Source organism: Fusarium oxysporum, chromosome 9 (assembly GCF_000149955.1).
Source record: "Fusarium oxysporum f. sp. lycopersici 4287 chromosome 9, whole genome shotgun sequence".
Lineage (NCBI taxonomy): Eukaryota > Fungi > Ascomycota > Sordariomycetes > Hypocreales > Nectriaceae > Fusarium > Fusarium oxysporum.
In genome coordinates, this window is record NC_030994.1 from 2,065,844 (window position 1) to 2,093,398 (window position 27,555).

At 50.2% G+C, this 27,555-nt stretch overlaps 11 protein-coding genes across 12 annotated transcripts; 4 read left to right on the top strand and 7 right to left on the bottom strand.

The window, feature by feature from the left end:
* Positions 1-267: 267 nt before the first annotated feature.
* Positions 268-3,987, top strand: FOXG_12668 (tryptophan synthase). The gene is made up of 6 exons (XM_018392500.1): positions 268-456; positions 570-657; positions 717-787; positions 837-1,069; positions 1,122-2,031; positions 2,085-3,987. The coding sequence occupies exons 1-6, from the start codon at positions 409-411 to the stop codon at positions 2,886-2,888; spliced, it is 2,154 nt and encodes a 717-aa protein (XP_018251015.1). The 5' UTR covers positions 268-408; the 3' UTR covers positions 2,889-3,987.
* On the bottom strand, positions 2,780-3,982 carry FOXG_12669 (uncharacterized protein). Its single transcript, XM_018392501.1, has one exon. It carries the CDS (start codon positions 3,810-3,812, stop codon positions 3,045-3,047), a length of 768 nt encoding a protein of 255 aa, XP_018251016.1. The 5' UTR covers positions 3,813-3,982; the 3' UTR covers positions 2,780-3,044.
* A 92-nt stretch (positions 3,988-4,079) lies between the features above and the next one.
* On the top strand, positions 4,080-5,521 carry FOXG_12670 (uncharacterized protein). The gene is made up of 2 exons (XM_018392502.1): positions 4,080-4,323; positions 4,384-5,521. The coding sequence occupies exons 1-2, from the start codon at positions 4,174-4,176 to the stop codon at positions 5,296-5,298; spliced, it is 1,065 nt and encodes a 354-aa protein (XP_018251017.1). The 5' UTR covers positions 4,080-4,173; the 3' UTR covers positions 5,299-5,521.
* A 195-nt stretch (positions 5,522-5,716) lies between these two features.
* On the bottom strand, positions 5,717-7,384 carry FOXG_12671 (aspartate aminotransferase, mitochondrial; the record flags this gene model as incomplete). The annotated part of the gene is made up of 5 exons (XM_018392503.1): positions 5,717-6,166; positions 6,223-6,872; positions 6,958-7,008; positions 7,124-7,133; positions 7,274-7,384. 5 exons carry the CDS (start codon positions 7,382-7,384, stop codon positions 5,717-5,719), a joined length of 1,272 nt encoding a protein of 423 aa, XP_018251018.1.
* Positions 7,385-8,487: 1,103 nt separating this feature from the next.
* FOXG_20735 (uncharacterized protein) lies at positions 8,488-8,975 on the bottom strand. Its single transcript, XM_018401040.1, has one exon. The coding sequence runs from the start codon at positions 8,816-8,818 to the stop codon at positions 8,630-8,632; it is 189 nt and encodes a 62-aa protein (XP_018251019.1). The 5' UTR covers positions 8,819-8,975; the 3' UTR covers positions 8,488-8,629.
* Positions 8,976-9,098: 123 nt separating this feature from the next.
* Positions 9,099-12,061, bottom strand: FOXG_12672 (MFS transporter, SP family, general alpha glucoside:H+ symporter). Of its 2 annotated transcripts, XM_018392504.1 has the most exons (5): positions 11,303-12,061; positions 11,092-11,183; positions 10,002-11,038; positions 9,810-9,900; positions 9,099-9,751 (listed from the first exon to the last, which is right to left on the bottom strand). In XM_018392504.1, the coding sequence occupies exons 1-5, from the start codon at positions 11,586-11,588 to the stop codon at positions 9,527-9,529; spliced, it is 1,731 nt and encodes a 576-aa protein (XP_018251020.1). In that variant the 5' UTR covers positions 11,589-12,061; the 3' UTR covers positions 9,099-9,526. The 2 variants fall into 2 exon arrangements, with proteins under 2 accessions (XP_018251020.1, XP_018251021.1); XM_018392505.1 differs by having other exon boundaries at positions 9,810-11,038.
* On the top strand, positions 11,814-12,382 carry FOXG_20736 (uncharacterized protein; the record flags this gene model as incomplete). Its single annotated transcript, XM_018401041.1, has 2 exons — positions 11,814-11,969; positions 12,179-12,382. 2 exons carry the CDS (start codon positions 11,814-11,816, stop codon positions 12,380-12,382), a joined length of 360 nt encoding a protein of 119 aa, XP_018251022.1.
* A 781-nt stretch (positions 12,383-13,163) lies between these two features.
* On the bottom strand, positions 13,164-14,666 carry FOXG_12673 (uncharacterized protein; the record flags this gene model as incomplete). Its single annotated transcript, XM_018392506.1, has 1 exon — positions 13,164-14,666. The coding sequence occupies one exon, from the start codon at positions 14,664-14,666 to the stop codon at positions 13,164-13,166; it is 1,503 nt and encodes a 500-aa protein (XP_018251023.1).
* A 350-nt stretch (positions 14,667-15,016) lies between these two features.
* FOXG_12674 (uncharacterized protein) lies at positions 15,017-16,849 on the bottom strand (the record flags this gene model as incomplete). The annotated part of the gene is made up of 3 exons (XM_018392507.1): positions 15,017-15,385; positions 15,436-16,077; positions 16,130-16,849. 3 exons carry the CDS (start codon positions 16,847-16,849, stop codon positions 15,017-15,019), a joined length of 1,731 nt encoding a protein of 576 aa, XP_018251024.1.
* Positions 16,850-17,639: 790 nt separating this feature from the next.
* FOXG_12675 (uncharacterized protein) lies at positions 17,640-21,233 on the bottom strand (the record flags this gene model as incomplete). The annotated part of the gene is made up of 1 exon (XM_018392508.1): positions 17,640-21,233. One exon carries the CDS (start codon positions 21,231-21,233, stop codon positions 17,640-17,642), a length of 3,594 nt encoding a protein of 1,197 aa, XP_018251025.1.
* A 2,547-nt stretch (positions 21,234-23,780) lies between these two features.
* On the top strand, positions 23,781-27,213 carry FOXG_12676 (uncharacterized protein). The gene is made up of 2 exons (XM_018392509.1): positions 23,781-25,525; positions 25,583-27,213. The coding sequence occupies exons 1-2, from the start codon at positions 25,145-25,147 to the stop codon at positions 26,768-26,770; spliced, it is 1,569 nt and encodes a 522-aa protein (XP_018251026.1). The 5' UTR covers positions 23,781-25,144; the 3' UTR covers positions 26,771-27,213.
* Positions 27,214-27,555: the final 342 nt, after the last annotated feature.

The following is a 27,555-nucleotide window of genomic DNA, read 5'->3' on the forward strand; positions in this document are numbered from 1 at the left end:
ATAGGTAGGAGCACAAGATATGTCACACGATTCAGATGCCATGATGCAAGACCCTGAGATTGCAACCAAAGCTCCATCCAATGTCATGTTGATTGATTCCCCAATTAGGGAATTCCGGAGCCGAAGTGGGTGCTATGATGCTTGATGCAGGGCGGAGTGTGGGCGGAATATGCACCTGCGGGCGACTTGCATGTGCGGGAAGGAGCTAACGAGTCCAATGGCTCAATTGCAGGTGGCGGAACTCGTTCTTCCGGAATCGGTGGCGGAGAATGAGAATGCAGTCACCAACAAACAACCCTCGCCTCAATTCTTCCTTTCTTTCTTTAAAGATCACCACGTCCTCCCTAGGAATTTCCTCCTTTCAATCTCCATATCATTTCTAGGACCAGAGTCGATAATCAATTCGCTATGGACGCTATCAAACAGACTTTCAGGCGCTGCAAGGAGCAGAACAGGGTCAGTACACCAAATTCCCGTCATGACTGCCCCTCCGCGGGGTAAAACGGCGAGAATACCAACTTTTGCTGGAGGAACAAAGAAACTGACAATGACTCTTCTCTATTAAACAGTCTGCGCTGGTAACATATGTCACTGCTGGTTACCCCAAGCCCGAGGACACACCCAACATCCTCCTGGCTCTCGAGAAGGGTGGCGCCGGTAAGTTTTCCTCGGCTCAATGACGCCTGTGAACTGTACTAACCGAGTCGCAACTCTAGACGTTATCGAAGTCGGTGCGCCGTTCACCGACCCAATTGCCGATGGTCCTACGATCCAAACTGCCAACACGGTTCGTACAGCACCAATCGCTTCGATTAGGCAGGAATTGACTGGTTTAGATCGCTCTCGAGAATGGCGTCACAATCGAGTCCACACTGGCGATGGTGAAGGAGGCCCGATCTCGCGGTCTCAAGGCCCCCGTTATGCTTATGGGATACTACAACCCTCTTCTAAGCTACGGTGAGGAGAAGCTGCTCCAGGACTGCCACTCCTCTGGTATCAATGGCTTCATCGTCGTCGACTTGCCTCCCGAGGAGGCTATTTCCTTCCGAAAGCTCTGCAACAAGGGCCGGTGAGTCAAAACGCCCAAATCGACCTGAGCACAATACTGATTCTATACATAGTCTCTCATATGTTCCTCTTATCGCTCCCGCTACATCAGATACCCGAATGAAGATTCTCTGCCAGCTCGCCGATTCATTCATCTACGTCGTTTCCCGCATGGGCGTCACTGGCGCTACCGGCACTCTTAACGCGAACCTTCCAGACCTTCTGGAGCGAGTGAAGAAGTACAGCGGCAACAAGCCCGCCGCTGTCGGTTTCGGTGTCAGCACTCGAGAGCACTTCCTAAGTGTCGCTACTTTGTCAGACGGTGTCGTCGTCGGCAGTCAGATCATCACCACCATCAAGAATGCCGCTCCCGGCCAGGCTCTTGCCGATGTCGAGAAGTACTGTGCCTACCTATCAGGTCGCGATTCCGATGAGAACACAAGAGAGGTTGGACTTGTTGAGGCTGTTGCTGGTGCTAAGGAGCCCAGCGGCGAGAACGTTACCGTCAGTGGTACTGTCACAGATGCCGATATCACTGCCGAGGAGGACAGCGCCCTGGTTGCTCAGCTCGCTGCTCTTCACGGCAAGATCCCCGAGCGATTTGGCGAGTTCGGTGGTCAGTACGTTCCTGAGAGTCTGATGGACTGCCTGTCACAACTGGAGGATGGATTCAATGCGATCAAGGACGACCCTTCTTTCTGGGAGGAGTACCGATCTTACTACGAGTACATGGGGCGACCCGGCCACTTGCACTTGGCTGAGCGACTCACTGAGCACGCTGGTGGTGCCAACATCTGGCTCAAGCGTGAGGATCTGAACCACACTGGTAGTCACAAGATCAACAACGCTCTGGGACAACTTCTCCTTGCTCGAAGACTCGGAAAGAAACGCATTATCGCTGAGACTGGTGCTGGTCAGCACGGTGTTGCTACCGCTACCGTTTGTGCCAAGTTTGGTATGGAGTGCACAGTTTACATGGGAGCTGTAAGTTTAAGCCTATTCGCTGATCTGAATATCGTCACTAATGCATTGAATAGGAGGACGTCCGACGACAGGCCCTCAACGTATTCCGTATGCGGCTTCTCGGCGCCAAGGTTGTTGCTGTCGAAGCTGGCAGCAAGACTCTTCGAGACGCTGTCAACGAGGCCCTCCGCGCTTGGGTCGTTGACTTGGATACTACCCACTACATCATCGGTTCTGCCATCGGACCTCACCCCTTCCCTACCATTGTCCGAACCTTCCAGTCAGTGATCGGTAACGAGACCAAGCAACAAATGCTCGAGAAGCGAGGCAAGCTTCCCGATGCTGTTGTGGCTTGTGTTGGTGGTGGCAGTAACGCTGTCGGCATGTTCTACCCCTTCGAGAATGAGCCTACTGTCAAACTTCTGGGTGTTGAGGCAGGTGGTGACGGTGTTGATACCGCCAGACATAGTGCTACTCTCACTGGTGGTTCCAAGGGTGTCTTACATGGTGTGAGGACATATGTTCTCCAGGACAAGCACGGTCAAATCACTGAGACACATTCCGTTTCCGCTGGTCTTGATTACCCCGGTGTCGGACCTGAGCTGAGCTCTTGGAAGGACAACGAGCGAGCCAAGTTCGTTGCTGCCACTGATGCTGAGGCATTCCTTGGCTTCAAACTCATGAGTCAGCTCGAGGGTATCATTCCTGCTCTTGAGACTGCTCACGGTATCTTTGGTGCCATTGAGCTTGCCAAGACAATGAAGAAGGGTGAGGATATTGTCATCTGCCTGAGTGGCCGTGGTGACAAGGACGTGCAGAGCGTCGCTGATGAGCTGCCCAAGTTGGGCCCCAAGATTGGTTGGGATCTCCGTTTCTAGATTAAAAGTGATACCATGTTTGGATTATGTAGCAACCATTGAAATGACAGCATGAACAAAAAAGTCTTTTCTATCGTGGCTCTGGCGGGTTGGTGATACAATGGTTGGAAGGCGTTGAAAATGGGGGGTTTTGGTACATATTATACATAAGACATTTTACACCGTAATCTTTTGCTCGCCTTGTGTCTTTCTGGCTTCCATCTCTGCATCGAGCTCCTTGAATAACAGGGCCTCGTCCTCATCTGACAGCTCTTGAATGCCCTCCAAATCAGCCAAATCCTCGTCACCCAACACAAACTCCTGCGCCAGAAGTTCGCCCAGCGTCGCTTGACTACGCTTGCTTAGGGGCCCCGGAGTAGCGAAATCGAGCGCATACTGAATAATATCATCCCGGTCCTCAATCTCCTTGGGCGGCATACCCAGAACAATACGCTCCTCGTTAAACCGCTTCTGAATATCCTTGGACTGCATGAGTAGCCACCTCAAGTTCCAGCCACCGGGGCCAAGCTCCTTTATCCTGGCGGGCTTGCTCTTGAGAAGATATTCCTGGAGACCACCCTCTCGGCGGATGGTCTTGAGAACTCGGAGTGTGAGGCGGGTCTTGACGTTGGCTTGTATTGCGGGTAGCCTGAAGACCTTGACGTGAACGTTTGGACGCCAGAATCGACGGGCCTTGTTGTTGTACTTTTCCGCAACAGTGTTACCGAAACGAATTCTCGCTGAGCCGTATAGACCCTTGTTGGACTGCTTGTAGACTCTCCGCTCGCCATAGGGGTATGGGGGGATCAGACGGTTGGGCAGAAGATGTGACTTGATCGTCTTGGTCTGCTGAGGAAGAGTTGTGCTGAATAGTCGAGCGGGAGTCGCTGTTGATGATGAGGCCAGGGCCCTCAGAGCCGGCCGAGCGGGGGCCCAGGACGCCATGATATTCGTTATCGAATCTCGGAGTGTGATTTTCTGGTTATATACGAGACATCGGCCTTCAATTGACGTCGAGGCGGGCGGAGATTTTCGAGCGCGGAGTGCCCCCTTCGAGATGCGCTGATCGTCGACGATATCAATGACCTTTTGGAGTTGAGATTTTTGGGCTGTCGTTGTTCGGAGGGGCGTGATGTTCCGGCGCCGGAGACGTGGGCCGTTTAACTTGAGGGAATTGCCCAATCAGGTGATTTCGTGGTGTCTTCGCGATGGGATCCACTACAGCTTCACTATCAACAAAGCAAACAATGAGTATTTGTTGACAGCGGGATCTGACCTGATCTGACCTGATCTGATCTGATATACGATGGCCATGTTTCCTCCTGTGGAAGTCTCTGTTCTTCAGAATAATCCTGATTTTGCGAATCTCTATAGTAAACTTACTAATCTTGTACTTAATCCTGATGGATCGACTAAGGAGGATCCCAGAGCTAAAGAGCGAGCTGCAGTTCGAGAGGTGAGACTACTCCGTGGTTATCGTTTCAATAATGGTGTTGTATTCTGACTTGGGGTATAGGAACTCAACCGCAGGCGTCTTGTCTGCGCGAAACAACATCTCTTAACTCTCGCCATCTCATCAGCAACACCATCAAGCACACCGCCCGTAACAAGAGCTTCCTCCCGCCTACGAGCACCTCAAAATCAACAACCTACAGAGTCAAGATCGCAATTACAGCAACAGCCTTCGCTTCCAGAACCTCTACTTGATCTTCTTCTCATCCTCCCTCCACTTCTCGACGCCAACAATCCGCCTCTTCCTCAAGATACCCTCCAGCTCCTATTCGCCCATCCTCCCCTTTCAGACCTTGAGACTCTCCTTCCAGCTCTTGCACCAGTCATCGCATCGAATTTACGGACCTGGGCATTAGGTCTTGCACGAATCGCTCATCCGTCTACGAATCCATCCTTTCTCCATCGACATATTGCTTCGCTGCCAGCTACCCTCACGTCCTGGCGTTCTGACCTCACAGCTGCAGAAGCAGATCTGAGCACTCACCGGTTACGCTCCCTGGCCGCGTTGACAACTCTTCTTCAGTCCGCCAGCAATGCTTTGAGTCTTCTCGTCCGCGCTCTTGAAGTAAAGCACGGCGTTGTAGCCCGCAGTCTTGAGCTCCGCGCCGCAGATGTCGCCCTTCAAGCTCGTCGTCACGACGCCGATGCTGCTATAGCTGCTGCCTCTGTGCGCCGCGCGGTCTACACACCCGAAGCAATTGCTGCTCTGAAGAACTATGGCGCGCACTTGCGCGATGCTAGAATGCGAGGTGAGGAGCGCATTCGCGGTCTGCAGGCTGAGTTGGGAGAGTACGGCGTCGGTGTTGATGGCGGAGAGACAAAGGAGAGGAAGATGAGGGAGATGTCGAGGGTATATCGGGACATGGCGAGACAAATGGATGAAGTAAAAAGAGACCTGGACCGACTGAACCAGGGTTAACGAGGGGTGGTAATTGTGAGACACAATGTGTTTCAAACTATTCACGCTGTATGAAAGATAATGATGGCACAAGAGCGGCGCGAATTGCTAGCATACCTTAGACTTAATACCTACTTAGATCGAATGTATATATCTTCACATTTCCAAACTCAGTATGAGGTGCTGGAGAGGTAGCGAACGCATAGAACGTCTTCTATATAGGTTACTCGTACATGTATTTTCAGATTCTCTTCGTCTCGTCATTAGTTCTCCAAGTCTGATACTAGACTTGGGCCCTAGACTTGGGGTATTTTCAATCCATCCGACCCGACAGCTTTCATGGCCGTAGCTGTCTTTTTGCATCCAAGAGATCACTTTTCAAAGCAGTGTGATCACTGGACGCACATCCTTCTCATTTTATACTCTGGTCATTTCGTATTTAACCCTTGACCTTGTAGATGGCCTCGGCAAGCCGACCAACGTTCTCAGAAGTGATACCAGCGACAGAGATACGGCCGTCCTTGGTAGCGTAGACGGAGAACTCCTCAGCAAGGCGAGTCATCTCCTCAGCAGTCAGACCGGTGTAGGCGAACATGCCGATCTGGCTGGTGATGTGAGACCAGTCGTGCTTGGAGCCGAGCTTCTCAAGGTTCTCCTTGAGGAGGGCACGCATGGTGATGATGCGGTCAGCCATCTGCTTGACCTCACCGAGCCACTGCTTGTAGAGAGTAGGGCTGTTGAGGATCTCGGAGGCGATGCGGGCACCGTGGATAGGAGGGTTGGAGTACAGAGGTCGGATGATGATCTTGAGCTGAGAGTCGACACGCTTCTTCTCGTCGGCATCGGCGCAGACAAGGGAGAAGGCACCAATACGCTCACCATAGAGACCCTATGAGATTGTTAGCTGGCTGTTTTAGATATCACATGTAAATTTGTTTAGCGTACCATGTTCTTGGCAAAAGACTGGCACAGGGCAATGTTGTGGCCCTGCTCAACGAAGTAGCGGACAGCGAAGGCATCCTTGTCGGTGTCACCGCTGGCAAAGCCCTGGTAAGCCATATCGAAGAAGGCGAAGTGACCCTTCTCCTTGACGACGTCAGAGATCTGCTTCCACTGCTCCTGGGTAGGGTCAACACCGGTAGGGTTGTGAGCGCAAGCGTGGAAAAGGAAGACACTGCCGTTGGGGGCACCCTTGACATCAGCAATCAGACCCTCGAAGTCAAGGCCGATGGTCTTCTTGTCGTAGTAGCGGTACTGCTCGACCTCAAGACCGGCATGGTTGAAGACGGCCTTGTGGTTAGCCCACGAGGGGGTAGGGATGTAGATCTTCTTCTCACCAGGGAAGAACTTCTGGAGGAAAGCAGCACCGACACGGAGGGCACCGGTACCAGAGATGGTCTGGGTGATGGTGATGCGATCAAGGGCGGGGTTGTTGGGACCGTAGGCCAGCTTGGCGGCGGCGGGAGGGAACTCAGGAACACCAGTGATTCCGGCGTACTCCTTGTTCAGCTTGGCATCGACGACCTTGAGCTCAGCCTCACGGACAGAGGGGAGAACGTAGGGCTTGCCAGCGTCGTCACGGTAGGCACCGACACCTGTATGGGATTCGGGTCAGAATGAGGTCGAGAAATAGCGAGAAACCTCCGCATTCGGATGGTGGGGGATGACGTCGCAACATACCCAGGTTGATCTTCTTGCTGTTTTTGTCGGCCTTGAAGGCTTCAGTGATACCTGGAGAGACAAGTTAATATCGATATTCATGGTGGTGAAGCGATTTGTCTTTGGCGCAAAACGCCCCGTATTCGGAGAAACGGAGCGCATCGCATAGAGCGGGCGTTGTACGTACCAAGAATGGCCTGTACAGAACCAAACAAGCAATTGATTAGCAACAGAAGCTCGCGCAAAGCTCAGAAATGGTTGATTCAGCTTACATCCTGTGAGAGGTTAGCATGAGATCATACAGGAGAGGTGCGCCGGCAGTGGGGGAGCTTCATACAGGAGGACCTTGAGGAACGTTAGCCCAGTGAGAGGCAGCGCGAATGGCAACCAGGTTGAACTGAGCAGGACGGGCAGCCCGGCGGCTGGCGACTCGGAGGGTGGACAGCATTGTGAAGGTGATGATGAGGGATGGATTGGTGACTGAAAGGAGGTTGAAGGAGGAGAAAGAGGAGGAGAATAAAAAAGCGTGGGAGGAGAAGTAGGATCACTTGAGGCGATCCTATCCTATGGCGGAGTGTGACTAGGCAAAGCGTGGTGTCTAACGTACATTTTGGCGATCGGGCCTCTTCGGAGCTGGGCTAGGGGACCTGTTGTCCAATCAGACGCTGGAAACGGGATCGAGACCCTTAATTTATGGGGGCTACAAGCAGCTCCCACAGAATGAGCTCACCTTGATCAGGGCATTTCTCGGTGGGCTTCTCCTGCCCGTGAAATTCTAGTGGGGTTACCCCGGACATCGGCGTGTGAAGCATGGCAGTCACAGGCGCTCAAGCCACAATATTTTGATCCTTCCCGGGGTGTTTCTCTGCGATCTACTTGCCATGACTCTTGGCTAGAAAGAATGACTCTTTTAAGGATGATACAGACTCTAGAATTGTGAGTCAAAAGGTAGGAGAGTTGGTATAAGTTTAAACATGAACTACTCTAGTTCTGTCAACTGCCATTTAGGCTCTATAGGTAACAAGATATGCCAAGTCGAGGATAATATGTAAAGTCCTAGGCTTACCTATTATGTAGCTGTGTAAGAACTGAAACCCGCCCTGTTGTTTGTTAGGGTCAAGGGCGTTCCTTCTTTCCTAAAGAAACGCCTCAAGCTGAGTGGTGCGCCTGAGGCGGTTCCAGGTTCTGTTTTTACCCTGTTGGGTCTTGTTCCTTTTGCCCATCATAATTCATTTCTAAATAAACACAACAATGAGCATGGTCCACCAATTTATCCAGAGTCGACAAGATCAAATTGTCGTTTCCACATCGAAAGGACGGATATTTTGTCACCAATTGCCTGCCGCTTCGGGATAGTATGATCTGAGTACAGAAGCTGGGACCCCAAAATCATCAAGGCCGCTTGAAACCCGGGATCTAGATGGATCCTTGTCAAGCAAATATGGACACATGCACGACGGTTCAAAGCAGCTTGCACATGTCAAGAGCCCGGTTCATCCGCATTCGATTTATCACTAGATAAAACCGGCATTCGATGATACTCTTTTCAACGGCCGGTACGAACCTTCTTATATTTATACTCTTCAACGGCAATTTCTATACCACCACTGGTACAAACCCATATATCTGCTGGAATCAGCTTATATATGAGGCCACCCCGAGAAAGGAGCGAGGAAAGAAAAGAAAGTTCCCATCAACCGCCGGCAACCGAATCCGACCCTGACCTGTTTCCAACGACTGTCGATTTATTCTCCAGCTGTCCGGTCGACTCCGGCCTCTTCACCGCGCGTCCCTTTCTGGGTCTTCCGCTGGGCCTGTCTGTAGCAGCGGGTCCGCTCTTAGGATACGGACAGGACAGCGCCCTTTGAAGCTCGAAGCCCATTGTCTCTCCGCTTGTCCAGATTCCGCTCCCACTACTGTCTTTATGCTCACTTTAGCCCTGACTGCGTCACCGAGGCCATGCCTCAGGTACCCACAAACACGCGCATTTCCTCTGCACCGGTTCCGTCCTCGTGACCGGCCCGGTCCCGTGTATTCTACAACTGCAATACATATGCCGTTGCTGGATCATACAAGCTTCAGGCTGCGGTATATACTATCTTTACAGGAACCCACAAGGTAATTGAGCGCAGAAACGTCGATTGGTTTATGGGAGTGGCCATCCAAACATTTCAAACTGAAATCACCAAAACGTGGGGGCTTCAAACACCGGTCAATTTCACACCAAAAGAAATACAGCATCTACCAAGGGAATCATTAAATCAATTATCGTGACGTCTTCAACTAAATCACATACTGGAGCCTCCCGTTTTTTGCAACTACATTTTGCAAGTCCATAAGGATATGGAACTTACTCCCAAACGCCAACGCCGATGTGATGCAAGTGCCAAGGCAAATGTCAATGCCGACCAAGATCCGAGATATCCCCTTAGCAAGATCTCTTCATCTTGCATGTGGCGCATTTCAGCTGAACATCTGATGCTTTGCTGGGATATTTGCAAGGTTGGAGTATAATCATCTCGACAACATTATTCATCTCTTGCACTGGGGTCAGAGTGCGTAGGGGGCTGAGCAGTTACAATCTGCCAACCTATGCTTTGTCGTGGACCTTCTCGGAGGGTGCGTCCGCGAGTTCTTCGTACCGATTCATGACATTCTCCTCCACGGTCTCATGGAATACATCCACCTCAGTAGACGCGAACTTCCTTGCGCTGATACCTCGCTCAAAAAGCACGTCGAGCTCCGCAAATGTGCGCCCGCTTGGCTCTGGTAACCGGAAGAAGGTGTAGATGATGCACAAGAAGCAAATACCGCCCTATTGTTCTCGTCAGTAACGAGGTGTATATGTTATGGAGTGACGAAGTGGCTCTTACCCAGAAGAATCCCGCATAATTACCCCAATCCCAGGCTGTGGGGTTTAGCATATAAGGAGTCAAAACGCTGTTGATAATGCCCACGACGTTGCTGTTGTCAAATGTGGTTAGCTCTCAGTAACAACAGTTTCATCATAGCTAAACGCCAACTGAGGACAGCGTCCCCTGTCTTTCACAATATTCGTGACTTACTAGAGGTTACGGCCAAGAACAACTGTCTTGATCTGCAAACGCCGAGATGACAATTCTCCCACAAGAGAATAGCATACAGTTCCAATGGTCAGCTGGTAGAACAGCGCCCATACAATCATCATACAGCCTGTGGCTAGCGATGATTGACTTCGATGAGCCTCGGGCACTAGACCAAGGAAACCCATGATGAGCAACATGGAACAAAGACCGCAGAGACCATAGAGAACTAAGGATCGTCTGCCAATACCCAAAGTCATAAGACCCCAAGCACCAAAAACTCCGGCCATATTGATGCCGTACTGGCCAAGGGCAAATGAATATGCCTTGTCGGCTGATAGTCCAGCCTGTTCAAGGAAGTAGGTGGAATAGTTGGAGAATGAATTGCCGCTTAGGTTCTGAATGGCCCAGATCATGCATACGATCTCGGTACGGCGAAGGTCGGTGCCCTTGAAGCAGTCCCAGTAACTTGCACCAGATGTGATCTTCTCTTCAAGGGCAGTTGTATGTACCATCATGGCGATAGTTTCGTCGGCGTCAAAGTCAGTCTCGCGGTCGAGACTGGTCAAGCGAAGCAATGCCTCCTTAGCATCCTGGGTGCGACCTCTTCGGACCAGCCACCACGGCGATTCGGGCGCAAAAAAGATGCCAATGAGGAGCGGCAAGGGCCACATCCACTGGAGAGCATATGGAATGCGGTACGCCCATTCATCGTCGCGCTTGAGCATGGCGTGAATGACGCCTATGCCGATCTCCTGGCCAAGGCCCCAGCAGAAGTTGACATACGTCGTCAAGTACCCACGCAGAGCAACAGGACAAACCTCAGATGCATAGGTGATGGTCAATGTTTGGAAGATACCCCACGGAATACCACAAAGTATCTCAGCAACAAGCAGGGTCTGAACGTTCTGGGCGGTAAAGAAGATGGTTGTGAAGCCAGCTACACAGACAAGACAGGCCATGACAGTGTAACGATAACCAAATCGTTCAGAGATCCACCCGTTAATGAAAAGACCAATGATCTCACCACAATGGGCTCCCTATGAATTGTTGATGAGCGAGTACACTGAGGACTTGTGGGCAGATGACTTACGTTACTCAGACCAGCTTGCCACGCAGCCGGTACCTGGTATTCTCCATCATCACCAAGGACGCCATACTTCTTGTTGAACTGCGGGAAGGCATCTGGTAGTAAGTGTTAGCGACATGAACCTATAGCTTCGCTCACTATCAATGCTGACACCGCACGCCAGGCCTCTGATTGCAGTCACACACTAATGGCCAGGGGATCGGTCAACACATACAAAAGTTATTGACGAGAGAGATGTCATATCCCTCCATTACAATACATGTGGAGATGAGGATACTCCAGAAAATGGCCTTGGGATAGAGCTTGATGCCCTGGCGGAGGGTCATGGTACGCTCCTTGTGGGCAGCCGAACGGGCATGCTCGACGATGTTGATATGCGTCTTGCTGGGGTCGGTGTTGTCCTCAGCGGCCGAGTCCACGGCGGCCGTGTTTTCGGGGGTGTTCTTCGAAGGCGGGGCCGCTGCCGGGGCCGGCGTCACCATGTCTTGTTTGTCCGCCATGACTTCAGCTTCCTGAGTCTGGTCGTGAAGATGGGCGTATCAACCAATCAACACCTGACTTACAAAGCTGAAGACGACTGTTGGAGAGCACTGCAATGGACGGAGAGGGGCCAAGCAATACGATCAAACCTTTTCCAAATACGCTTGATGTGGTGATGGGGTGGAATGTTGAACAAAGTCATACGAGTATGAAGTTCAACGTGTGCGAGAAAGGTGACACTTCAGATGGACCACAAGGAGACACGAGAAAACAACAGAGAATCTGTGGGCGACAACAATGGTAACCACTCTTCACTCACACACGACCTGCACCAGTACGTAGCAGCAACAGAGAACAAGCAGAGCAAAGCGCAGAGAGAGAGAAGCACAAGAAGAGAGAAAGTATGATAGAGTCTGAAAGGGACCTTTTCCTGGTAAAAAATGGATCCAATGGTCAACAACTTTTATTCTAGGGGCGGATGGTCGGATCAAAGCGGGACGAGCCATGCCAGACCAAGTATGGCAAAACCATTGAATAATGGAGTACGACTCCAGAGTCTGGAGCTCGCAATTTCTCCCTGTGGTCGTTGCATTTGCTAACAGATTGTCAGGGAGCTTGTGAGGCCACAGGCCAATGGCGCATGTCGAGGAACATTATCTGTCAAGCCCACCCTTGCTATTTTCAAGTGGGCCGATTGCTCTTTAACCACAGGAAGACACCTCGCGGTTCATGTCAGATCTGGTTCATTCGGATGTCGAAAGAAGCATGGTTGAGCCATGAGACCAAGATGCATGCGGCCACAGTTGCGTCCTGAATACACTGCCTTGCTTCAAACAGAATGTCGATCATTGTTGACAACGGCATTCAAGCTTATCTTTTCGAAAGTTACCAAGGGTGCGGAGCCTCATCTTAGCTAACCCTACTTGACTCCAATGCCCAGAAGCTAGAACAATCGGCAGCCATTTAGCGCCATTAAAACTTGCGAACCCCTGGAACTACCAGGATAATTGGGGAACTCTTTCAACGTCCGTGGTAGGACCGACAAATCTTCACCGTTCATTTCCATCCCTCGCTCAGTGGCGAGAGCGAATTCTGCCGGTTATCTTCATGATGTTAGTTGAAGTGCCGTGGAAGCCACAAAGTTTGTGTCGTCAAAACATGATTTGAGGCCAAGCAGTCACCAGCTCCAGTTCGTGGCATTGGAGTTACCCCAAAACTCCAAAGGAAATCACTGCTTGACCCCAATTGATACTACAGTCTTGAGGCCCTTACGGTCAGCTACTATTCGATAAAGCTAAGACTTCAAGACTCAGGCCAGTCTATAGCGAAACACAGTTGATCTTGAAATTTATACACATGCCAGGGTGGGACTGCTCTCAGTCACTACCTGGTCACGATAGTTCGTGCGGGGGCCGTAGTTGATCTATAAAGTTGCCAGCCATCTGGGGAAGAGGCGGGGACTTGCATGGGAATTGAGTGTCTGAGTTTTCTTACGTTATGAGTCAGGCTTTGTTGCCGTTGTTGGGTAGTGGTGATGCAGCTCTTATATACAATGCTACATGTGCCGATCGATATGCCTCGTCTGACTATTAGCCTCAATTCTTCTTCCACACGTCTCTCCACCACTCCTTCAGCCCATATGCTTTCTCCTGTGCTTCAACATGAACCTTGACATTGTCACCTCCAGTCAATGTCTCTAGCAAACCCGTCTGTTTGCCCGCTTGACCCCCTCCTCCCAAACTCCTCGCCGTTCCACCCGTTGCACGCTCCTGAATCTCTCGAGCCACTGTAGGCGCAACTTCAGCAAAGCACGCCTTGAGTTCTCGCTCAAGTGAAAAGTACGGCTTCTTTGCTAGATCCGGTGCCATCAAGTTATAGCTTCGTGTCAGGGCATTAAGACGCTCAATCGACAGCTTGTGATATGCCGCTTCAGTTTGCTCCCACGCTGAATCTCGAAACGGCCTTCCAACAACCGGCGAGGCAGCTTTAATCTCTTCCACTTGGCCATCGGTTTTCTTTCGTATAATTGGGTTATGCACCTCTTCCGCTGCAGCGTATTCTTCTGCTCTTCGAATCTGCTCCTGCAATGATCCTCCCCGTGAAGCGATCATCCTTGCTGCAAAGCGTCGCCAGTCGTTTCGGAGTCGAGCTCTAAAAATACCGAGCTGCTTGGCAAGTTCCTGCTGCTTCTCTATCCAGGGTGGAACGATGTCCTGTCTTTGAATCATTTTGTTCATGATATACTCCGTCGTATCGATAAAGGGGTTATCGGCGCGAGCATCACGCTCAACTCCCTTTCCGCGGGGAATATTCTTGAACTGTCCTCTCGCAATAGCGTTCTCGATGCGTTCATTCGCCAGTGCTGCAAGACCCGTGATAGAGTTTGGTAACGCTCGGGCTCCAGGCTCAAACCTCTCCCTCAACTCTTTTCTCCAAGCCTCTTTTTCATCTTCACTCATACCATTTTTGGCTTGTTGACCACCCATTCCGACATAGGTGTTCACCTTGTCCCTCGCTTTGGCTACTTTCTCTCCAGCTGATCGCCTCGGTTGCTTCTGTAGTCGCATATCAACCGGAGGGGGTTGAAACTTGCCCCTTAGGCCTGGAGCGAGAGGTTTCTTTGCATCATCGAGCATTCGAAGTACCGTATCTGCAGTGCTCTCTTCTCCTGTCCACGCCTGCGCTGAAGCGATATGCCGTGTCCCCTCGCCTGCCGTTGACGAGAGACTGGCCTCGGCAAAGGCGCTGGCATTTTCAGATTTAAAATTTGCATCTGCAATTTTGTTCAACAGTCTTTCCTTAAGCTCTTCCGAGAAACCGGCATCCTCAACGGCCCGACGTCCGGCTCTTCCACCGGTAAAGAGGGCTTCCTCTGTGGCTTCTTCCAACCGTCGAGCCAAGGGCCCAAGTTCCTTCTCCACAGTAATTTCACCACTCTCTTGTTCGCCTTTCTTTGCAGTTTTGTCTTGTTGTTGATCCTCTGTCTTGGATGCACCAGCTTGAGTTGTATAGTGAGCTGGTGGCAATGTTCTGGGTTGGCGAGAAACTTGTAGGCAACGCCGACATACAAAGGGCACCCGGCGTATAGGCACAGACATTTCGTGAGCCTTGAAGATCTATGAGAGACTAAGTTGAAGTATAGTGCGAAATTGGAAATGTTGAAAAAGGATGAACTTGTATGAAATTGTGATGACGGCAATGAAGTTGATCAGTTGAGATTAGTCAGCCAGTCACCCTATACACACCATCATCGCCACTTCAGCCATCAACATATTATAAATTTGACTTGGAATAACTATCTTTAGTAAAGCCCCTTATCTTTAAGAAAGTACCTGAATGTGCCCATACTATTGAATAGTTCGAATTGTCCTGCCGTGTAAAGACTCCGCCAGATATCGGCACCAAAAATGACCTTCTAACCTCGACTCACCACCAACTCAGGCTCAGCTTAGAAAAAATGACTGAAGGCAACAGCGAGTAGAAGGGCAAACACGGAGCTAACTGACGGTCTCGTATGAAACGCAAAGTCTCCTTCGTCTCCTTGGTTCTCACCGTGAGGATCATCCCTCGGTTCTCCATCGGGAGCGTTCGCCCTTACAATCCAGGTACTGCTGCTATTGCCGTGAAGCTCACCACTCGCAAGATCAACTGTGGCTGTTGAACCGAGGATCTTACCACTTTTACTTACACCGACAGCCCGTGCGGATCTAGGAAGTGGCAATGTTTCCAGGAGGATTTCTGTTTCAAAGCCAAATCGAGATGAATTTGCGATAAGTCTCGGAGAAGAAGTGGCATTCTTGTCATCTTCACCAACGTACTACTGAAGAGTCAGTAACAGTCACGAGTAAGGGGTGTGTCTGAACGCACCACTTCCCATTGGTCAACCTGAGTATCGCCGTTCCAGGACACATAGATGGTAGCGTTTGTCGCCTCATTCCCTGGAAGCGCGGAAGCGATAGAAGGACCCCATGGAGGTCGGCCAATCCATTCCATCTTCCACGCGCGATACACAGATATATCAAGATCGGGGTCACCGTTAGTTTCATGAGGGATAACTCCTCGCTGAATATCCATGACAACTGTACCATTGGATGTATGCTCTGTAATCGCTGGGTTCGCTCCCCAGCCGATAAGGAAGTTGCCATTGTCAAGGCCCTGGACGCTGCCCCCTGAACCCGAGGAGATCTCCTGAGGATGATAAAATTCATGTAAAAGCCTGACTGTCATTTCCTCATAGTCAAGTTCCACAACAACACCACGAGAACAATTTTCTCCGCTACATGATCCGCTTGTGGTGGCTTGGTTGTCGAAGAAACTGATTTGGCTCTCATTGCCCTGGACAAACTTTGCGTCATATTGATTTGCGAAGTTGGTTGCATTGCCGCCACTGAGGTCCTTGAATTGGTTGCGCTTTCCTCCGAGGACCCATCGTGGGTTCAGGCTATCCGCCTGGAGGAGGATGATTGCCGAAAGACTCCTTGATGAAACCAGGTAATGACCTTTCGAGGTCTGTTCCTGGTCAGTGCCTGGACGGTTGAGAAGCCAAGAAGGGGGCTCATACCTTCGACACGCTGTCTATGTGAAACCAGTCGAAACCATCACCATGCATGAACGTCTTTTTGGGACTGTATTTGACCATGGTGTCGGTCAGGTTGACATGTGTGAAGGATCTCCACACGTTGGTAACCCTGTTGGTTTCGAGCTCGACTTCTTGAAAGATGGAATCGCTTAGCCAACCATCCATTTCACCCCCAAGAGCAGTCAAGTTGTATCTGACATCCTGGACAGCGGTCATCAGAGCTGTGCCCCCCTGAGTTGTGATCTCGAACTCATGGATACTGCCCTGTGTAGGCCCTAGGTTCTCGATCTCGACTGTCCATTTCTTCTGGTAGTTGGCATCAAAGGCATGACAGCGACCGCCCTCAATGAAAGTGAGATACTTGCCTCCGCTCTTCACTTGAGCACGAGCATCAAATGTTTTGGCGTATGAGATGTCAGCATATACGAGGCTGAGATCTTTGCTGGAGAAGATGGCAGGCCCTGATTTGTCGCCGTGTTCCATTGTCAAGAAGAGAAACCCTGAATCATCGACAAGATTGGGGTTGAAGGTACTGATTTGGAAGACAGGGGCTACTACGTCCGAGGACTTGAATTCCTGTGAGGGAAATTGACCGAGGAAGCCCTTATTGTATGCCTTCAAGTCATTCACTGGAGCGTCATCTGCGAGAGATAGAGTAGCTAACGAAGCAAGCGTCGCGACTTGCACCAAAAACGAAAGCATTTTTTTAGGAGACAAAAAGAGTGAGAACAGAAAGGAGAAAGAGATAGCTTAGAGAGGAGTTGCGAACAACGAAGCGAATGACAAGAGTTCCAAGAAAACCTCAAAAGTGCTCCAAAGACGATTTTTCGAGAGTGTAGAAGGGAAGAGGATCAATCGTTGATATTGTCGGTGTAGGACGAGAGTTTCAAATGCCTCTCACAAGACAAGAGGGAAGTGAAGACGACATGAGATTTGCCGTTACCTCAAGGCAGTTGCACTGAACAGTTTCGTGCCTGCCCTTTCTGAGACGTGCAACTGTAACTTGAATATGAGAGGCAGGCAAGAGTCAAGACTTTTCCACGCCTCCCTTCCTGTTACATCTAGATGAAGGGAAGGAACAGTAAATAAAGTACTTGTCATGTCATAAAACGTCCCTTACGCCGAACACCAGACACCGCCGCAATGGTAGGATGAGTCGTTCCTTTTTGTACGCTCTGTTATATCTCTGATGATTAGTCTAGGTATGACTGAGACTCTCATCGTCCATAATTATATACAAACAACAACGCAAAAGCTATAAGTGCTTGTGTCCCCCATATATAGCTCCGCAACACCATTAATGACTTTTGTGCTCCTCCCTTCTGTTTTGTCCATGGCCTAGGCTCCTATATTCGAGGGCCTACGGCTCGCACCGGTGTCTACTGTGTATATCCAATCCCAATCCAAACTCCTCATGCCATGGTGTATCAGTTTGTTCCTTTTCCGTTGGTCGTATCTAGTCATTCATAAAACAACAACAGCGAATCATATCCTATATTCGCCCTCCTTCAAGAACTTCTCGTTCGAGAATCTCAATCTGGCCAGATTCCCCGGTGCGTCGTCGTTCCATGACCCAGCGCGTAGCTCCACTATCTTCCTCTTTGACGTATGATATACTATCAGCTGAGCCTTTGTGTCGATGGCCCATACCCGGACGCTTTGGAGCTGAGCCTGGCTCAACCATGCTAGCCCTGTTCGAAGTCTCCAGAGGGCTCACCATTGCCGACGCCGGCATGCTCTCAGCATCGGATATCGGAGAGATAGGGTTGTCATAAGACTTTGATGGGGGCCGGCTAATATTTAGAGGCGCTACCGGGACATCCCCTCTAACACTGGTGTCAAGTTTGGCCAGTGTCGGGACAGGAGGAGGAGACAAAGTCAGACCGGGAATGCCACCTGTCAAAGTCGGGCTTCCTGACGCGCTCACACTGTCCGAGTCATGACTAATGGTGGATAGGACCGAGTTCTTTCGAGTATGGAAGGTCGTTGGGCTCATAATACTCTGACCCCATGGTGAGCTAGATAGGTCACCTCTTTCTGACCGAGGGGACCCATTCTGGCTAGACACAAGACTGGCTTGAGAGCCACCCCAAGCCCTGGATCGAAGACGGAGTAGGGCAGACAATGTCATCTCGTCGCCACGATCACCCATTAGAGCAAGCTGAGCTAGACCAGGACTCTGCAGAGGTGTTCCGCTGAAGCCAGGCATACCAAGGCTCATGAACGAGTTTCTGTTGGAATACTCCGACCGCTCTGTGATAGGTGTCAAGTTCGGCTCCCTTGAGATCATGCGTCCACTTGTGCTGCGATCCAAGCCATTCTTGGGTCCGAAGAAGCCACCATTAGCATACTCAAACTCGGGTCCTTGTTGCTGGCCAGCTGGGGCTGAGTAGAAATTGAATTCCTGGCCATACCACCCATCGCAGTCATTAGCCAGAGCGCTTGCGTTGGCCTCAGCAATAATAGCATCGTCATCGAGCTCGAAATCGGCCATGTCTTCATAAGAGTCGTTGTAGCCACCGTAATCATCAAAGCTCTCATAGTCGTCCTGCCTAAAAGAATTATCGCGGTCTGGTGTATCAGGCGATTGGCTTGGCTCAGATAGAATGGTTTCATCAGCCGTTGGCGAAGAACTCCGTTGAAATTTGCCCGATGCTGCTGCCTTGTAAGTTGCGGCAGCGAGAGCAGCCTGGTAAGCCGCCATGGTACCACTGCTAGGAGGTGATGACGAAGGGACCATAGCTGAAGGGCCAGGAGGTGATTGAGGTTTGGGACTGTCGTGGGGAGCCTCAGGCTCGACAGGTTGCTTTTCCTCAACACTGAGTGATGTATGGGCCGTAGTCTTGGACATCTCTGAACCCGCAGAGAATGGCGCTGTCATATCCGACGATCGATTCGGCTCATCTTGATTCGCGGATCGTTGCAATGCATTCGCAAATGCTCCTGCGATCGGTCGACCGAATTGATCGGTATCATTGTTGTCAAATATCGACTCGTCAAAAGGGGTATCATCCCATTCTGGAGGGGCAGCAAGATCCTCAGCAAACTCGTTCCTCTCGAATTCCAGCATCCCATCATCATAATAGAGCTCCTCATCATTTAATTGGCGCCCTGTGTCAATTGGTGGCAAGTCTTGGTTCTTCTGGAATGCAGCCTCATTCTCCAGGCTGGGCACTCTCGGAACGTCCAGTCCTTGGATCCCCAGTCCACCTGCCTGCATCTCTTGATTCAGTTGTTGGTCGAGGGGGAGGTTGGGAGACAATTCTCCGAGTATATTCGGTGTGTATTGACTCATAGCATATCCGATCCGATTGCCTTCTGCATCCCTCGGGGTTGGCAAGAAGCCTGCGCTGCGTGGGCTTGTCAACGACGATGTAGGGCCCGATCGTTGGAAGACGAAGCCAGAGAAGTTCTCTTGATCGTTATCTGGATCAAGCTCATCGTCTTGGTCGTCAACCACGTTTCTGCCTAGCGTATTGTTTAGGTTGTTGTCGAGATGCCTGCCTATGGGGTTGTTCAGCGTGTTGTTCATGTTATTATCCAGATGGTTATCTATGTGGTCATTGAATTCACCGTTGAATCCGCCGTCGTCCATATCATCATAGTCATCACCGACCATAGGAATATCTTCCTCGAAACCATCGTCTTCCATCATTGCATCGTAATCGAAACCATCGTCATCAAAATCATCAAAACGCGAGTCTCGAGCTGCAGCGGGTTCAGCCGTCTTCTTCTCGAGCTCTCGTTGTCGATGCCTGTCCTCAAGAAGCTTCTCTTGTTTTGCAGCGCCAATCATGTCAAAGCTAAACCTTGAGGAGGTACTCTTCATATGTCGAGGGATCGCAGAAGGGATGTCTTTGCCTGACAATCCAGACAGTGAGGGACCTCTCGATCTACCAGCCCGAGGTGAAGTGGATCTCTCATGGATGTATGCTTCTTTATCGATCAACCGTGATGCTTGAGGCGACCTTGGCTGAACCGAGATGGGAGCGTTGTCCTTGGGAGGCACGGGAGGCGCATCTGACAAGGCGAGGGCGGCCATCTCTGCTGCAGGGATTTGAGCAGCAGTAGATGCAGTGCTTGGCGTCATCTTGAGGGCCCTGGAATCTTGGGAGTAAATAGACTCGGAGGCATTACTAGGCTCTCGCTGGGTTAAAGGTGTGGCCGAGAGAGGAGTCTCATCTGCCTGATTGGCAGCTGGATTCAAAAACCTCTCTTGATTGGGAAGGGGAGCGGAATTAGGGACTGGCGAGGCGAAAGGAGGCTGCACTGTTTCCCTGTTTGGGGTGTTCCTCTTGGGTCGCGGGGCACTGAAATCATGGACCCGAGTTCCCATGATACGAGGGTCATATATCGGATCCTCCCCGCGTCGAGCCAAGGGTAATGGGCGCAAGTCAGGAGCATGCTGGCTGTTCTTGCGCCTCATCAATAGAGTCGACATTGGTTTTTTAAGAAAAGGTAGCCCTTTTTTGGGCTTGGGGATTTCGGTGTTGCTTATTGTCTGTGTAAGCGAGGGGAGTTCTGTAACCAGTCGGGTACCTGCAGGACGGCGACCGGTAGGCGCAGCGGCTGAGTGCTGAAGATCTGTAGGTGTACTGAAAGAGGATGCGGCTTTCGTATTCCTCAGAACTTGTGGCGATGGCCGCAAAGGAGCGTTATTTGAGGTCAATGATGGTTGAGATGCTGAATGTTGCCCATGTAGACTGGGTCCTTTTCCGTTGTCCGCAGTTTCAAGAGCCTGAGCTTCCAAATCCCGCTGATACTTTCTAAGAGCGACACCGCCAATGAATGATCCTTTGTTAGATGAGCTTTTGGAGTTGGGTTGCGGTCGAGGAGGATCTAGCGGGCTTGTGGCAGCATTTTGGCGGCTATCTCGTGATTTCCCAAGGTCCTCTGTGGTAACACGGGCTATGGGTGGTAGAGTGGGAGGCAATGCAGAAGGATTCGACGAGGTCGGTCGCAGTTCCGGAGAGAGTGCATCGGGAGAGAAAGGCACAGTGGATGTAGGCGAAGTAGGAGTATTATCGGGAGTAGGCGAGGCAGGATTCGAGGGCCCTCGCCTGTGGAACCTCAGATGGGACAGCATACCGAAGAACCGGCTGAGGTCTGCGTCAAGGAGAGTGAATCAAAATGTCGACGGCGGCTGGGTGGGGGGAGCGCTTCCGCGCTCGAGCTTGCGTAAGGGAACCGATACGTAGTGAGAAAAGGGCAGCGCATCCGTGGGGCAGCACCCGATGGTGTAGTGTAGGGCGAAGCAAACAGTAGGCGAAGGAGGCGATCGAGACGCGATCATGGCATGACTCAAGGGGTCGCAGTCGCAAGAGACAACGTAAACATAGTGGTCGATCGATAGGGTGTCTTGCTTGGGCTTTGGGCGTGAGAAGAGCCCGGGTATCGATAGTGGGCAGCAAGGGAGCGTAAGCTTGTTTCTAAATGCGCAGCGCAACGCAACGCAGCGATAGCCGAAGTATGTTTTTGGGTGAGGCTGGTGCTGATGCAGAGAGGCTCGGAGAATTCGGCGGTATAGTCGATGTAGATTGCTGCGATGGAAATGATGGGATGAGATGTTGTTGGGAGGAGGCTGAGGAGACAAAGTGACAACCTGACTAACTTAATGGACCTGACCCCGATGCGTGGTTGGTGACGGATTTACAGTTTCAAGGGACCCGATCCAAAAGCCTGGCAATGGCAAGACAAGGCAAGGATGAGTTGCACGTGCATAAGCCACTCGAATACGACTCTGACGCGGCTTCTCAAGTCCAATCAGCAGAACAACAATGATGTTCTTTCAAGAGAATATTTAAATCAACTGTATCATCAGTTGTTACAATCAACAAACTCAATGAGAGAACCAAGCAATTAGCTTTGACAAGTAGGGCTTTTAGTTTAGTCCTACAGCGTTGTCGTCGGTAGTGGGGCCGGCTTCTGTTACAGCAAAGTAAACCAGGCTTTGCGCCAAGTCTATAAAAAGAAATCCCTATCCCTTCCAATTAACAGCAGTATTAAGAGCAAAAAATTTGCGCAAACAATGCGTTTTCTTTGATCATGAATATTTGTCATTTTCGGGGCGAATTCATCTTAAAACAGAGTCTCCCTTGCTGTGGACAAAGGGCAGTTTTAATTACATCTACTCACACAAGCTCGCCCTTCAACTCTTTACGTATAAGTGGTAATCGAGATAGTCTCTGACCGGGCCTAGAGTCTGTACAATGGGTCTCGGCTTGGCAAAGGGGTTGAGCTTTGTTCCTGTTCTTATAGAAGTCTCAGACAGGTTATTGTTATAAGACATGATTTCTATTCGCTAAGTATCTTGGCTCTGCCACTTATACCGTGGCAATCTCCGAGCATGATTCAGCCCATCTAGTGCATCGGAGGAAATCATATGCAGTATCAACGACACCCATGACATGGCCTCTGATGGGCTGCTATACGGCATCTCAATGCTTCGCTCATAGTCTAACTTGCCAAGACGATGGAAGCACGTGGGTGGCAGCCAACACGCCGATAAGGTTAATCCCCTAGAGTCTAATGACATAAACTTTGCAACCGCTATGCCAACTATCATGACATTCCCAATAGGTGAATGGATATGCGATGGTGTTGGCCATGGCGATTAAGCTTATCTGAGACGGCTCATGTTAAATTGACTCTCGCAACAGGTAACTGGAGCTGACCTCTCGACCAGACATGCTCCATCAAATATGTACACAAATGGATCGTCGATAACAAGGCGAGGCTATTCAGCTGTGAATAAGCAGCCATGTCGAGCAATTCCCCTCCGTTTCTGTGCGTCATCGAGTAACATTCCCATTTCAAGCTTGTGTAACACTGCTGAGGATTACGTAAGTGAATGATAATGTCGATCAAAGCTTAATCGCATCTGTGGAATCGGGGCATGACACGATACATTCACATCAGAAAGCGATGAATCTTTTTACTCGAGCTCACTGGTACTCGTGATTCAGTCAGCTGTCATCTGTTGAGTCCAAAAATAGAAAAAGCAAACAAAGCGGCAGCCACGGTTTCAGAAGTCTTCAACTTTCAACGCTGACCTGAGCCACGAGGCTGTGAGGTTTGGTGAACTAACGCGGCGTTGCCGAGCTGAGAGCCTCAAACAATCAGGTCAGTGTGCAATACCTGCGCACGATGGCTGAAGGTGTCGGAATCACGGCATTCAGTTCTCACTGACGGACGGAAATAAAAGATCTAATAGGCGAATGTGAGGAATGCTGTTGGAGAGTGCCGTTTATTCTAGACCATTTTCGATATGTGGTGGTTCTTGGCGATGGCTTGCTCGGCCCATGATCTTCTGATTGAAGATATCTTCGTTTTATGTCTGGGAAAAGCTCGGGGTACATTATCATATGATAAAAACTTCTTTTGTCTGTTCGAATAGAGTAACACAGAGACTGGATCCATTGTTAGTCCCCCAAGACTTGTAGGCAGTAGAATTCCTGGGCAGACCTCATCATGAGTCGATTACTGGTGAGATGCAGGCGGTAGAGGCTGGGCGCTCATTAAATTATATCTGGCGTAACCGAGCGCTCCGAACGTGGGAAAATAAGAATGACGTAGGATTTAGTTACTTTGGCAGTAAATAATGAAGAAAAAGAGATTGATGCTGGATGAAAGAGGATGTCAAGACAATAGTGATTGTGTCTACTTGTGTGATACAATACCCGTTGGTGATCAACCGGGTGCATCGTTACCCTGGAGGCATCAAGTTTGTCTCGTGCGTTATTGCCGGTTGCGGGTCACGAAAAACAAACATTGGACCAAGCCTGCAGCACATCACTCAGTGATCAACGGCTGAGTTGCACTCATTCACTCACTTCCCCACAAACCATCAACAATACCTAGACCTCAAGTCGAGTTCTGGAAGTTGAGATTCTTGGCCTGTGCTCACCCGTGGCTTCGGTTCTAGCTTGACTTGACTTGACTTGGGTCTGGGGGGAGGCTCAGACTCCACTGCTGACGACGCATTTCTTGGGACTAATTTAACTTGACAAAGTGAAGGCCAAAGGAAATAACGGGTTCTCAGTGGGAGAACAACGTTGCTGCCACGGATGACGAGGCCGGAAGACGGCACCGGGATGTGGGTACATACACGCCGGCCGGATCCCGCTGTAACCGTGACGTGACGTTTCTTGTTGGCTTCAATCGTCTCGAGAGAGAGATTCAGGAGAGGATGAGAGACAATTCGATGAGATTCGCTGGTCCATTTCTCTTGGCCACATGGAAATCCACTCTCCATACAAGGATGCCTCTAATCTCTCGTCTCTGCCTTGTCCTCCCTTTCCTGAATCGCTTTAGGCTCACCACATCCCGCGATACCAAGTCTGTGAAAGGTCTTGGCCGCGCAACAAGTTGTGATGAGAGATGGCTTGGCAATGACTGTTGCATCTATTTCATCGGAGGTTACTGCACTTACCTCAGTTTTAGTTTTAGTAGAAACGTAACCACTCGACTTGTTATCCCCGAGGCGTATCCCTGATAAATCAATCGCTTATTCCCCCATAAATTCTATTTCATCTTATTTACAGCCTTGTTTTCGCAATAGCCTCTGATCTCTGCTCTAGGAGTTGCTCCTGTCAACCTCAAACTCTCTCGTCTTAGACTTTCAAACATCGCATAACACCCTGTCATAGCCTTTACTCTCTACAACATCTCCCTTGAAGCCGTTTCTAGCTTCTCATCCGTCCTGCTTTCGAAACGCCTCGCTCAGAGTTAATCACTGTTTCCCACCGGCTACATTCCTCTCAAAACGTGCACTCGATCACTTCAAGAGGCCACTTCCACGAATTGGGCGTCCACCACCGGATCATCGGCAAAGGATTTGCATTTTCTAGTTCTAGAACTTATCCTATTTCTGTCTATAATTTCTCAGCCACATCAGCACCAAACAACATATACGTTTTGCCCATGGCCCACAGCAGTACTTGAAATCGCCGTGCCTTTTTTCTCTCAGTCACTTCTCTTATTCGACTCTAGCGCATCATGTTTCAAGCACGATGGAAATCACCCGCAGAGCTCGATCATCAACTCCCAAGCCGCCGTGACAGTCAAGATTCTGTCATGGGTAGACTTGGTGGGAAAAATGTCTTCATCTTTTGCTCTACTCGCGTTTGGCGCGGCGCGCCTAAGCTTATCCTTCAAATCGCTGCCATCTTCTTCACCAGCTTTCTTATCTTCGGCGTATTACCGAATCGACTATCAGGTGGACAGCTCGGAAACAGCTACACTGGATTACTTTCTTGGGGTAGACATGAGCCAGAACCCGAATCAAATTTGAGGATCGTGGTGTTTGGATCCCCTGATGTCGTGGGTAATGTCAAAGATCCCCGACGCAAAACATGGACAGAAGAATTATGTGACGAGGTTAGTTACCAAAGTTCGATAATGTGATATCGGTCTTACATACTAACAGATACTTAGCTCAACTGCAGTTCTTATCTCTCATTTGTGCCAGATGGTCAACCGAACAGGGGCCTCATCAGCAACGAACTCCATCAAAAAGGCGTCAAAGATCTTCTCAACATCACAAAACATACAGACGTGAAGAAGAAGCCAGCCTTTGACTACAACTACATTTCTAAACAGTACCCAACTCCAGACAAAGTCCCTGACCTAGCCAGCCAAGTGAAGACCTTCCTCACGATGCCACCACCTGAAATTCCCCCGCGCGAAACGCTCTGGATCTTCAGCTTCGGCACTTGGGAAGTCTGGAACATGGCCGCAATGCCAAGGACGAAGTCAGAAGATATTATTACAGATATGGCGAGAGTTATCCTTGACCAGGCTGAAATACTCTACGAACGATCATTAGACCCAACTTCCATTGCGTACTCGGACTTTTGGACAAATGCGACCGAAACCCAGATTAGAGAGCTGACGGCACCCGGCGCTCTGGATAGTGTCGACAAACGCAAGTTCGAGAGCTTTCGCATTATAGCGCCCATGATATTCGATATATCCTTGACACCGGCGTGGCAAACTCGACAGGCGCCACCAGCACCCAACAGCGTAGTAGAGCACACACGAAATGCCGCGGAGCTGACCAAATACTGGAATCAAGAGGTAGATTTTGCAGTTGCTGAGTGGATTGAGAGATCGACCAAGAAACCCCAGAAGCCGGCTTCTGAGGACAAGGCATCAAGCAAGAGCAAGAGAGCCGAGAGTGTTGAGCCAGTTGAGCACAGCGAAGACACAAAAGACTCGGCGAAAAAGACATACGAGGACGAGCGTGTTATCCAAGCTCCATACCCCATGCGTAACGGGCTGGCGGTGGACATTGGAAAGGTGCTTCTCGATGCTATGACAGAGGGTGAGATGCAGCATGCGGCGGTGGTAGATCTGCGAGGACGCGGTACAATGTCACCAAACGCGACGATGCGATTCGCCGATGTCTGGACTTCATGTGTCAAGGCTGATATGTCTGATCTCACTATCGATCAAGACAAGGTCACGGCTGACTGTGCAGTTGAGAACGACCATTTATTCTACGACTCATTGACGATAAGCGAAAGGGCCACGAAGGGTGTGGTTAAAGCGGTTGTGCAAGAGATCAAAGATGAGCTGTTCAATGCACAGAAGAAGAAGGGTTGGTTATACGGGGGATGGTAGTTCAAGCAAGCGTGTATTATGAGTTGTTTTCCAGTTTGCATTTGGCATTGCATTGCATTGGTATTGGTTGATACCCGGTGGTTAGAGACATGGAAATGCATATATGATTAAAGATAGGATGAATGGATGGCGTTTAGGAGTAGATAGAATCACTATAGTGATAAGAGGGAGAACGAGCATCTTCATATGTATACGCTATGTCATTACGAAATTGACAACCCTGTGAGCCCCATCAGGGACTACAAAGTCAATTCTTGACGTACGGGCCGAACCTCGAGGGACTAACAAGGGGCTCTCCAGAGGCCGAGATCGCCGCCTCGATGCTGGATCTACTACCAGGAAGCGGGACACCATGAAACGTAAAGATCGGTTGGTAAGAGATTAAGTTAAAGTTGGTTGACCACCAAGAAGGCTGGTTCGTAACCTGCAGGATTTAATGTCCGTTCAGTTTCTGGTGTGGCCATACATTAGAAGGCCATCTCGTGATCCAACAGTCAACAGTCGAGTTGAGGATGTGACGTAACCCGGCAGTTGATCTAGCCCCTGTATCCTCGATCGATCACTACAAGGGTCCTTTCTCGCCTGGCAAATCCAACATCCGAGAGGTCAACTGCAAATATGATGCCAACATGAACACACTCTAATGCCCTCCGACTCCTGTTTTTGACAGAATTATAGCACTGACCGCTGCAAGCCACAGTCAAACGGTCCAATCTTGGCTTTGGACGGGTCATTCTTCTGGGCATAGCGCCCACGCGGGTAAATCTCCAACCCCACAAGCCTGT

Bases quoted from the DNA above. Each gene is read 5' to 3' on its own strand.
- FOXG_20735 (XM_018401040.1), bottom strand. From the start codon at position 8,818: ATGGGCTTCGAGCTTCAAAGGGCGCTGTCCTGTCCGTATCCTAAGAGC.
- FOXG_12668 (XM_018392500.1), top strand. From the start codon at position 409: ATGGACGCTATCAAACAGACTTTCAGGCGCTGCAAGGAGCAGAACAGG. The intron at 457-569 runs GTCAGTACACCA...TCTATTAAACAG, and splicing joins GCTGCAAGGAGCAGAACAGG to TCTGCGCTGGTAACATATGT. The intron at 2,032-2,084 runs GTAAGTTTAAGC...TGCATTGAATAG, and splicing joins GCACAGTTTACATGGGAGCT to GAGGACGTCCGACGACAGGC.
- FOXG_12670 (XM_018392502.1), top strand. From the start codon at position 4,174: ATGGCCATGTTTCCTCCTGTGGAAGTCTCTGTTCTTCAGAATAATCCT. The intron at 4,324-4,383 runs GTGAGACTACTC...CTTGGGGTATAG, and splicing joins AGCGAGCTGCAGTTCGAGAG to GAACTCAACCGCAGGCGTCT.
- FOXG_12672 (XM_018392504.1), bottom strand. From the start codon at position 11,588: ATGGCGGACAAACAAGACATGGTGACGCCGGCCCCGGCAGCGGCCCCG. The intron at 11,184-11,302 runs GTATGTGTTGAC...ACTTACTACCAG, and splicing joins CTCTCTCGTCAATAACTTTT to ATGCCTTCCCGCAGTTCAAC. The intron at 11,039-11,091 runs GTAAGTCATCTG...AACAATTCATAG, and splicing joins GGCAAGCTGGTCTGAGTAAC to GGAGCCCATTGTGGTGAGAT.
- FOXG_12676 (XM_018392509.1), top strand. From the start codon at position 25,145: ATGTTTCAAGCACGATGGAAATCACCCGCAGAGCTCGATCATCAACTC. The intron at 25,526-25,582 runs GTTAGTTACCAA...ACAGATACTTAG, and splicing joins CAGAAGAATTATGTGACGAG to CTCAACTGCAGTTCTTATCT.
- FOXG_12669 (XM_018392501.1), bottom strand. From the start codon at position 3,812: ATGGCGTCCTGGGCCCCCGCTCGGCCGGCTCTGAGGGCCCTGGCCTCA.